Here is a 12,109-nt window from a genome sequence, read left to right as displayed (position 1 = left end):
AGTAAGTGAACGTCGCATACTGCGAAGTTAGAAATAACGCAGCATAGAGGTACTTCAGAAAAAATATGACGAACTGAAAGCGTATGTCAATGCAAAAGAGAACGAGTGGCAGACATATCGGACTGCAGCATGTGATTCATTACTCCAAAAGGATAATTATATCAAGGAGTTGGATGAAAGGATCCAGGAACAACATGAGCGGATACGGGAGCTCCAAAAAGATATTGAAGGTATGGGACGTATTCAAGTAACACAGCAAGTGAGTAATCTTGCTAGTGCGGGTTCCATTGAGGGTTATTCTAAGAAAACCAATTGGAGTCATTGGCTCCAACGATTGAGCATTTTATCAAAGCAAATGCAGTATCTGGAGACAGACAAAAAGAGCTTTTTCTGAACATGTTGGGTGCAGAAGGCTACATACTCTTGTCTAGTCTGTGTGCTCCTGATCTTCCTGGGATAAAAGAGTATCCAGTGTTGGTTAAGTTGATGTCAGATCATCTTAAGCCCAAGCCAAGTTTCATCACCGAGAGGTTCCGTTTCAACATGTGTAACCAGACTGAAGGTCAAACTGTTAGCGAGTACATTGCCACTCTGAAAGAACTATCGACTTATTGTGAGCATGGTACTGGGTTAAACGATGCATTGAGGGATCGTCTCGTATGTGGATTACGAAACAAAACTACGAGGAAGAAGTTGCTGAGCGAAAAGAATCTGACGTATGAACGAGCAGTCGAGATAGCCATCAGTGACGAGGCTGCCATTCGAGACACTGGGGAGATGGAGACACAGAGGACTACAGGGTCATTGAACTTCGTACAACAACAGAGTCGCGGTAATACTAAGAATTCTGACAGTCATAAACCGTGTAGTTGTTGTGGGAAAATGGGTCATGGAAAATTCAGATGTAAGTACAGATCATGTGTTTGTAACATTTGTCAGGAGAAAGGTCATTTGAGTTCAGTTTGTACAGCAAACAGTGGTAATAATCAGCCAAAACAAAACCAAAGAAGTCGGAAAAATGATTATAAAAATAAGAATTCAGGATCAAATAAGACTGAATCAAGCAATAGAGCAAAGGGGTCGAGTCATAATTATTTAGATGAAGTTATGGAATTAGAAGAAAATTTTGATAATTTTTATACTATTGACGAGAACGATGATAAGACTGAACAATGTAGGGATTCATTAGATTCTAGGCCAATCAAAATTGAGTTGACTGTTGAGAATGCTAAAATGAGTATCGAACTGGATACTGGGTCGCCTATTTCAGCTATCTCTACTGTTGAATATGAGGAAAATCCTCTTTTTACGGTTCTAAAATTATTTTGAAAGTTCTAGGAAATTCAGATCGTATACTGGTGCCCCACTAATACCATTGGGAGTGCTGAAGGTCAATGTGGAATATCGGGGAAAATCTCGTGAATTGGATCTTTTTGTAATGCCTGGATCAAGCGGACCAATTGTTGGAGGTGAATGGATCAGAGCGTTGGAAATACCCTTGGTTGAGGGGTGCAACAACGTTAATATCAAAAGAGTTTCAAATGAAGGTAGTATAGATGTTGATAATTTGAAAAAAGATTTTCCATCGGTATTCACTGAGAAGTTAGGTCGTTTCAATGGGGGAACTTTCAAATTGGAATTGAAGGCTGATAGTAAGCCTATTTTTGTCAAACCAAGGGTATTGCCATACGCAATGATGGACAAAGTAGAACAGGAATTACGAAGATTAGTTGAAAATTATGTTATTTATCCAGTGGAGTCTAGCGAATGGGCGACTCCAGTAGTCCCAGTGATTAAAGACAGTGGGGAAATTCGTATTTGTGGAGATTACAAGACAACCCTTAACAAATGTATTAAAGTTGACAAATATCCAATTCCTCGTATCTCAGATTTGTTGTCAAAGATTAATGAGGGAAAAGTCTATGGCAAAATTGATCTCAGTCACGCTTATCAGCAAGTTGAGCTGGATAAAGATTCACAACTATTAACAAACATCTCTACCTATAAGGGTTTATTCGCTTATAAACGTCTGTGTTTTGGGGTTGCTTCAGCACCTGGTTTATTTCAAAGATTGATGGAAAAACTTCTCTCTGGTATTCCAGGAGTGATAGTTTTTTTTTATGACGTTTTAGTCTTTGGTTCTACCCAGGATGAACACTTTAAGCGGTTGTTAATGGTGTTAAACAAGTTGAAAGAGTCTGGATTAACTGCAAAATTTGAAAAATGTAAATTTTTTGCAAGTGAAGTTAAATTTTTGTGTTTCAAGATTGACCAAGATGGCATTCATGCACTACCTGATAAAGTAAAAGCAATTAATGAAATTCAAATTCCTAAGGATGTTACAGAGCTCAAAAGGTTTCTTGGAATGGCAAATTATTATTCGAAGTTTGTTAAGAATTATACAGAAATTGTTTCACCTCTGTACGAACTGCTCAAGGGTGGTATTAAGTGGTTTTGGTCAAGAAAGCAACAATCAGCTTTTGATGAGATTAAGAAGAAATTAATCTCTAGTGAAGTGCTAATGCACTATATTCATCATCTTCCAATTAAAATCACTTATGATGCATCTCCTGTGGGTCTTGGGGCAGTGTTGTCTTATATCTTACCCGATAAGAGAGTTAGACCAGTGGCGTTCTTTTCGAGATCATTAACTCGAGCAGAGAAAAATTATTCACAACTTGATAGAGAGGCTTTAGCCTTGGTTTTTGTGGTGAAATCGTGTCACCAATTTGTTTGGGGTAGGAATTTTTTACTAGAGACAGATCACAAGCCACTTAAATACATTTTTGATCCAAATAAGAGTCTCCCAAGCAATGTAGCAGGGAGAGTACAGAGGTGGGCAGTCTTTCTCGCTGCTTATGATTTTACTTTGCAATATATTGAAGGTAAAACAACCTGGAGTGCTGATTGTCTATCGAGAGCCCCGATTTTAAGGGGAGAGGAAAGTGATATGATTGAGGGGTTTTCATACATTAATTTCATAGAAGCTGAAGCGAAAATGATTGATATGGAGTTGATTAAATCTGAGCTAAGTAAAGATGAGATTTTGAGTGACGTAATTGAGTATGTTAAAGTTGGTTGGCCTAGTAAAGTTGATAGTTATTTGGAGAGTTATAAGAGACGAGAAAAGGAATTATATCTAGAAGACAATTGTCTAATGTTAGGTAGTAGAGTCATAATTCCAAGATCATTGCGAGCAATGGTTCTTAGAGAACTCCATGCTACTCATATGGGTATTGTAAAGATGAAGTCTCTTGCTCGATCCTTTGTCTGGTGGCCGGGTATCGATGATGATATCGAAAGAATAACAAAGAAATGTGAGCTTTGTTTGGAAAGTTCCACAAATCCTTCTATTGCGGCATTAAATTCATGGAAGTGGCCAGAAGGACCGAACATGAGAATTCATGTTGACTTTCTACAGATTGGTGATAAAATGTACCTGGTTATTATTGATGCATTTTCCAAATGGATTGATGTTAAGAGTATGAAAGACATTACGACGAAACGAACAGTATTAATGTTACAGGAGTACTTTGCAGCGTGGGGTTTTCCAGTAGTATTAGTTAGTGACAATGGTCCTAGCTTGGTATCCGAAGAGTTTGAGTCATTCCTCAAGAGTTGTGGGATTCTTCATGTTCAAACTGCTCCTTATCATCCAGCATCAAATGGTGCTGCCGAAAATATGGTTAAAACATTGAAAAAACAGTTCAAATTGTTATTGAAAGAAGGTTGTAAAGAAGACGTAGCCTTATATCGAGTCTTGTTGTGTTATCGATCCACGTCACATTGCACTACAGGTTGTACTCCTGCAGAGCTTCAGATTGGTAGACCTCTATGGACCCGTTTCGACTTCATGAGACCTAACTTGAGAAGTGACGTCATCCAGCAACAAGAGAGACAGCAGCAGCATGCTCCAGGTGTTAAGCTGAGATCGTCTGATCTGGCAGATATGGTTGTTGCTAAGGACGTCATGACGAATAGGTGGATTTAGGCCGAGATAATAGAGAAATTATCACCTGTGACGTACGGTGTTCGTACGATGGATGGTCGTATTTGGAAGAGAAATGTCAATCAGTTGAAGTCATGTTTGTTGGATAAACCTGAGAAGTCTCCAGTGAACGATGACCAATCAGAGAGGATTCTTATTCCTTTATCGAATGAAGAAGGTCAAATGAAGAATACTACCCTGCTTGGGGATTCACTTATCATTGAAGAGAGCAAAGCGGATGAATTACCTGACTCAGACTCATCTGAGCCTAGAACTAATTGTCAAGATCCGGAACCAACATCTCAGCAGGTAGAACCATCCAATAGTCCACCAACTCCTATTAGAATCCCAGAATCTCCATCTACAATAGGGATCGATCTACCAATCGAGTCTACGCCTGGATTACGTCGATCTGCAAGAGTACGAAAACCTGTGCAACGTCTAAATTTATAGTCGGAACTGTTCCTAGTTTTGTTTGATCTGAGAAATGTCCAATTGATATGATTTCTGTGGTATGATGTTCTCGGATTTAAGTTGGGAGGAATGTGATATATGAGTCGCTAAGCCAGAAGCATTCTGTTTTATCGACCTCTTTGCCTTTACCTGTACAATGGCTGACATGGTATACGTACCTAATAAATATACAACTAATATCCCCGTATATGAGTGCCATCATAATTGATTAAACCCATTTACCCGATCCTGTTATCCACGAATACTTCATATCCTATATTGTTATTTCTTGGAATTCTGGTTGGCCATTGGGAGGCAACGATCCTCCTCTCCCTTGTGCATTAAGAGTCTGGGTAATAAAGTTCGTTTTCTAGTATTTTGTCGTCAATTAAAATGAAATTGGAATTTGTCTATTTCACCAACAGAAATATTTGGAAATAGGCTGGCGTCTAAAGGTAAGTCCAGCGTTGGGAAGCCTTAAGTCCATGGTAGTTTGTGACAAACCCTACGAGTGATTAGAAGTAATTTTCTGAATTTATCTGAAGATCGGCACAAGGTCATCAACAATCAGAAAAGGACTAGTTCAATCATCGTCTAGATCAACGACAATCACAAGTCCAATGGTCACCATTGTCAACATCAACAATGGTTGTCCTCGCAACCGCTAGAATCATCGCTGCAATGTCCTGAACTCACAAAGGATGCATGAGTTTTCGTCATCCAAAGTTCAGAGACATCAATCAATCCTGAACCCCCTCGAGGCCATCATCGTCTTCAATGGACCATCAGCAGTAAAAAAACATGGTCATCGACAATAATCGGAGCATGTGTGGTCTTGTCACTTTCGACCATACAGTCGAGATACGATCCAGGATCTCAACTCATCAGTGCCATTATCGAAAATCAGCTGACGGTGAAAGATACCACGGTCTAGCCTTGATTCATTAACAGTGCGCTAGTCTTGAGAATTTCATCATTCTGAGGCACAATTCATCATTTATGGCTCCATAACCGTCATGGGCGATGCAGAGAAACTCATCGGAGACCAGAGAAATTCATTGTTATCATGTATCAGCCAACGAAATTCACCTAGAATATCATTACCATCGCATCCAAGATATCTCAACAGCTGATCAACGGCAAACGACATCGCCTTAATAAGCAATATCAGAAATCATTGAGAACCGCAACGTAGATCTCACCTACAAGTCATTGAAAGTCAACCTACGATCACCATCAATGAATTAAATCACCTCTGCACGGTGGGCGGTAATGTCTGCCAAAAATCGAGTCTTTAGTCATCATGAAAATGATGTCCAATTGAAAATATCACCAGACAAATCCACACTAGTAGAATTGCGAGAATCAACCGTGAAGGTCGAACTTCCGTATTGTCAACATCATCAATGAAGCGAACATCAACGATCTCACATTTTAATCAAAATATGCGGATCTGCACATCAGGTTAGTTATCGTGAGAAAGAAAACTCACTAAGAAGCGGTGCTCTTGCAAGGAGAGTGGGACAAGGCCGTGTCCTTCGAACACAGCAAAGGCCGATCAATCACCACAAGCCAATTAGGGAAAATATTCCGAAATTCACCACATGAAAAATTCCACGAGGCCCTCATCAATCGTCATAAGCATCAACCATACAATTGCATTGCTTGTTGATGTGTTGAACTTCACCACGAGTGCTGCAGTATATTTACGCCTCTCAACTTCGAATTCAGAGTGGACAGTTTCTCCACCAGGCTGCAGATACCAAAACTTAATTTTTGAAAACATTCATCACTGGCATTTACCCGGAACAGAGGCCACGCATTAAAATGGAAGGATTTTAGGTTGGACAGAGTCACTAAAATCCAAGATATGAGTCTTCAGAAAATGGGAGGCACATCAATCCTACGACAGGCGAGCAGATTGTGGATCAGCAGGTATTAAAATTGCTAATCATTATGCCTCAAGGGAGGAGGATGAAACACCTGGTTCAAAAGTAAGCTCGAGCAATAATACCAATCAAAAGGCAATACCCTCAGGAATGGCGCATCACTCCCGGCCGATCACCGAAAGTCAACATTGACTCCATTGTCCACGGAGAAAAGGTTTTACGTCTCTGAAGCGGACTAGAGAACCTTATCCAGATCTAGATATAACTATTTAGCAATCAACTGACGTCAGTTGCAACAATCAGTGATAATGATAGCAGACACTTATCAATAAAAAAAACTTCCATGGAAGCATTCAGCTAATAATGGTGCTTGTCAGGCGAACATTATCAAAGTCTTCATCAAGAACGTGGTCGAAGTTACCTACAATGACCTTATCAAGGTAATTTTCAAGTACATTACCAAGGTCATTGTCGAAAGTTAGAGCCACAAGGGCTCACAAACTCATGACGCAGCAACTATCTGCGGAGTGACGACATGAGTAGAATTTCAACGTACCTGAAATACATTACTGAATTCACTCATCAAGCCACATCGAAAATTCAACAAAAGTTCGGTTTCAATGGACAGTTTATCAAGCACCTTGGAGCCAGCGCAACAGAAGTTGAATTTGTATTCAATGAGTCAACGGATATTCAACTAGCCCATGAAGAATTTACGACTCATCTGAGATAGGTTGAGGTGATCCCTAAACTAGAGGACCGTAACAAACAGAAAAACAATTCTTTGAAATTCACCAAGGCTATCATCAAGGGAATCATCGTCGAATTGAACAATTTCGGCATGGCGGACGGCATACGCCTCCAGAAATGTACTAGCAACTCATCATACATCCATCAATGCAATAATCATGTATTCAACACACCTTCGCCCACATCAGGCAGAGTTACTGTATCATAGGCGGATGCGTCTCAGTACGTTCTCATCACTCTAGTCCGCCATTTGCGCACGTTATTGAGCCATAAGAGCCCAGCAGATTAGGGACAGATATATCAACATGCACCATTCAACAAGAAAATCAGCATGAACAACAGAATATATTTTCGTTGCAGAATACAATTGTGTCACTAGCAGACAGGGATCTGCGTGACCATCATCAATGACAGAGGCACCAATTTCATCAGAGCTCGACGATAATTGGAAATCATCTTCCACCCTATTGGGGACTCACTTACTAGTCAGTCTGCGATATCACCTCAGGACTCGCATCAGGTGGAATTCATCAAGGATAATACATCCGAAAATTCATAATTCCAGCGAGCAACGCATCTGAGTCATGTTGTCGTTCAACGATAAAAAGCAGATCAACACCTTGCACTGCTAGCAATAGTCTAACCAGGAGACTATTACCCTCATCAGCGAAAGGGACTGTAGAGATTCCAGGATTGAGAGTTGAGTATTATCTTCCATCAAGTATCGCGGTAGTGATACGTGCCAAGACGTATGCGTGAAATGGCCACTACCGCTATACTTATTCCGAAGCGCCTTCCCTTTCCGCTCATATTTCAATTTTCCTGTGTATAAGGATGCTAGTGCGACGAATTCTATCAAAACATGTTTATTCTGGTTTGTTTTGTTTAGGTTTGGAGTCGATTTCAATGTATCGATCTTTCATTCATTTCGATTTTTACCTTCTCCTTCTGACTTGTTTTGTTTGGATTTCGACCTCTATGTCTCGATATTTCAGTATATCGATATCTCGATAGTGAATAAATCGAGTACTCTACACCACTGAGGGTTACGGTTATTAGGTTATCATTGAGGCATAATGGGTTTGCTGACCTCATTCGATTTCGTAGGGGTAAAATGGGTTTTTCGTGAACTGATACGATTTCATTGGGGCAAAATAGGTATTTGCTGAACTCATTCGATTTCGTAGGGGTAAAATGGGTTTTTCGTGAATTCATAAGATTTCATTAGGGCAAAATGGGTGTTCTGTGAACTTTTACGATTTCATGGCGGCAAAATGGCTTTTTCGTGAACTCATACGATTTCATTGGTGCAAAATGGGTATTTTCTGCCCTCATACGATTTCATGGAGGCAAAATGGGTATTTTATGACCATATACAGTTTCATGGCAAAATAGGTTTTTCGTGAACTCATACGATTTCATTGGGGCAAAATAGGTATTTGCTGACCTCATTCGATTTTTTGGGGGCAAAATGGATCGTTCTTGTACTCCTACGATTTCATGGGGGCAAAAAGGGTTTTTAGTGTACTCCTACGATTTCATGGGGGTAAAATGGGTATTTTCTGACCTCATACGATTTCATGGGGGCAAAATAGGTTTTTCGTGAACTCATAGGATTTCATTGCGGCAAAATGGGTTTTTCGTGAACTCATACGATTTCATTGGGGCAAAATGGGTGTTCTGTGTACTTTTACGATTTCGTAGGGGCAAAATGGATTTTTTGTGAACTCATACTATTTCATGGGGGCAAAATGGGTATTTGCTAACCTCCTTCGATTTCATGGGGGTAAAATGGGGTTTTCGTGAACTCCTACGATTTCATTGGGGCAAAACGGGTATTCTGTAAACTTTTATGAGTTCATGGTGGCAAAATAGATTTTTCGTGAACTCATGCGATTTTATGGCGGTAAAATGGGTATTTGCTGAACTCATTCGATTTCTTAGGGGTAAAATGGGTCTTTCCTGTACTCCTACGATTTCATGGGGGCAAAATGGATTTTTCGTGTACTCCTACGATTTCATGGGGGTAAAATCAAGTATCGCCGTAGAAAGACGTGCCAGGGACGTATGTGTGTACTGCCAGCTACCGCTATAATTATTCCCAAGCACCTTTCCTCCCTCATAATACTTCCCGTTCCCAACAATAACAGATAGAGATGCACCAGATTTGACCAAAACAATTGATTCGCTTCGATTATTTTGTTTCTCGATTCTCGATTATTTTCTCGATATCTCGATATTTACATCGAGAATCGATATCTAGCTATCGATAAGGAGGAGGAAGTGGAAAATGGCAGCCTGTCGTTATGATTTACGACCTGTGAACGCCATGAGGCATCATTTATCCGGTGTTAATTGCTCTTTCAACGCCGTCTTAATAAACAAATCTGTGATTTCCTACCCTTCAAATATTTTTTTCGAATTTTTTCAATCAAATTGATATTTCTACGTCATTTCCAATCAAAAATAATGAATAAAAAAAGATGAGTAAGAAAAATGATACTCACTATAGAATTTTAGTGCGATTTAACAAAAAAGATTGGATCCAAGTCGATGATACCGTAATTAAATCAACAAGGTGGCCAAGAAATTCCAAGAATATATGCATGATTTTGTACAAGTTAATTGAAAAATGAAAATAACGAGAGATATATAAATGAATTTACTGTAATAAAAAATGCGAAAATTATTTCAGTGGATAAACCTCAAAAAGAAAGGAAATCTCACAAAAAATACCAAAAAGAGTTTTGTTGGAAAAAGACTGTGCCAGGTCCGTATGATTGTTCGTTCACAAAAATTGAAGAAATCCCCAATAAGAAAGCCAAGTCGATATTCGTTCATGTATCACTACAACATACGGTGACTGTGAATCAAAAGAAAAAAAAGCAGCAACCACAATTTATCTAGTGAATGTATTTGGCGTCTTCGTCTTTAAGTATCATATTAATTGCCATTTGTTAAACCACTGGTCAACACAGGAAGAACTATGGAAATGGAAAAGAGTTGTATGGGGAATTTCACACAAGATTAAGTGGCGAAACCCATGATGTACTCACACTGAAAAGAATGCTATATGATTGGTGTTATAGCTAAATGAGTGAGAAGACACAATTGAGTAAAGAAATACGATTTATTGATACATAGCAATTCGACCGTGTGCTCGTCGGATGATGACAAAACTTGAACTGTGGCAAAATATAAACAGTAGAGGCAAGATATTTGAAATAAAATTCCTACACTGTCTCCAGTGTGTTTATAGTGTCTTTTGGCTCATTAGTTTTGAGCGCTTTTATTCAAACACTCCCACTCGCGATAAACTAATGAACCTCTCAATTTTTCACGATTTTTAACAAATTTTACACCAGGCAGTGGTTTTGTTAAAACATCAGCCAATTGGCTTTCACTGTTTACATACTACACTTTTAGTAACTTGTCACTCTCTGCTTCTTGGATGGCGTGTAGTTAATGTCAGGATGTTTCCACTGAGCATGGGTTTCTAGGTTTTCAATGAGTCTAATGGTACTCTGATTGTCGATCAGCAAGGGCGTTGGCGTATTTTGTTTCTCACCAATCTCTTGCAATAGTTGACGCGTCCAGAAGATCAGTTTTCTTCCTTCACTAGCAGCAACAAACTCTGCATCAGTCGTAGAAGTTACGACTCTCCTTTGACGACGGCTACGCCCAATTATTGGTCCCCCTCCCATGGTGAGAATCAGTCCTGTCGTGGATCTACGAGTATCAGTATCTCGTGCATAATCAGCGTCAGTTTAATATGTCAATTTTTCGTCTGTACAGAACTTGATCCCTTTGCTCATGGTACCTTTGAGGTATCTCATTATACGTTTGACGGCGTTAATGGGCTCTGGTCCATGGTTTTCAAGGAATCGACTCACTTCTCCCACTGAATACGATATGTCGGGTCTTGAGACGATCGAAACAAACATCAACGATCCCACAGCCTCTCTACATGGGAACTCGGATTCTCTCATATCTTCATTCTTGCTCAGTACCACGTTTGGATCAGCTGGTACACTCATAGGATGTGCTTCCATGATGTTGAATCTCGAGAGCACTTTCTGGATGTATGCCCTCTGTCCAATTAAGATCTGCTTTTTCTTGCGGTCACGATGAATCCCCAAGCCCACAAAATAAGTTCCATCTCCGACAGTAATCTCGAACTGTCTCTTCAGCTTTTGCAAGAAACTCTGAAGTGTTTCCACATTGTTTCCGAATACGAGGCAATTCATCAACATAGAGTATGAGATGAATTTCTCCATTGTTCACTCGACCATGGAATACACAAGGATCTGTTCCACTTGGTACCATATTGAAACTTTTGAGAAAAGATGTAAACTTCGTGTTCCATGCACGCGAAGCCTGTTCCAAACCATACAGGCTCTTACGCAGAGGGCAGACTAGATCTTTTCCTCCTGTGTCAAGACCCTTCGGTGGTTCCATGATGATTTCCTCCTGTAAATCTCCGTTTAGGAAAACAGTCTTGATGTCGAATTGGACCATGTCCAAGTCTTTCATTGGAGCCAGGCTCAGCATAATACGAATTGACTCGTATCTCACGACCGGCGAAAAAGTCTCAGAATAATCAATTCCTGCACGTTGGCTGAATCCTCGTACTACTAGGCGAGCTTTGCCCTGTACTTGTCTCTGTCGGGAACTGTTTTGATTTTATAAACCCATTTATTCGTAATAACATTCCAGCCAACTGGGCGTTCTACCAAATCCCAGGTGTTGTTTTCTTCAGCGAATCCAATTCCTCTTCCATTGCTTTACACCATTCTTTCGAATTCTTGGATTTCAGGGCCTCTTCGTATGTTTCGACTTCATCAATGGTGCTTAAAAAAGCTTCGTATCAATCGGACTCATAAATGTAGGTTCGAAGATTGTATGGATTGTCTTCAATATTCTGCATACCCTCTTCTGGCTCTTGTATGTTAATTATAATGTCATTGGATTTTCGTCTTTCTGCGCCAATCTCAGCTTCTTGTCGAACTTCAGCCTCGTGTCGAATTTC

General features: G+C 39.9%; 1 protein-coding gene across 1 annotated transcript; it reads left to right on the top strand.

Annotated features, from left to right (window-relative positions):
* The first annotated feature begins 396 nt into the window (after positions 1-396).
* Positions 397-3,991, top strand: LOC107036102 (uncharacterized protein K02A2.6-like). The gene is made up of 3 exons (XM_015253842.1): positions 397-832; positions 940-979; positions 1,339-3,991. Exons 1-3 carry the CDS (start codon positions 397-399, stop codon positions 3,989-3,991), a joined length of 3,129 nt encoding a protein of 1,042 aa, XP_015109328.1.
* The last annotated feature ends 8,118 nt before the right edge of the window (positions 3,992-12,109 follow it).

Source organism: Diachasma alloeum, unplaced genomic scaffold, assembly GCF_001412515.2.
Source record: "Diachasma alloeum isolate Michigan unplaced genomic scaffold, Dall2.0 Dall_scaffold_00205, whole genome shotgun sequence".
In the NCBI taxonomy this organism is placed as follows: Eukaryota; Metazoa; Arthropoda; class Insecta; order Hymenoptera; family Braconidae; genus Diachasma; species Diachasma alloeum.
This window is presented reverse-complemented; position numbering and strand designations above follow the sequence as displayed.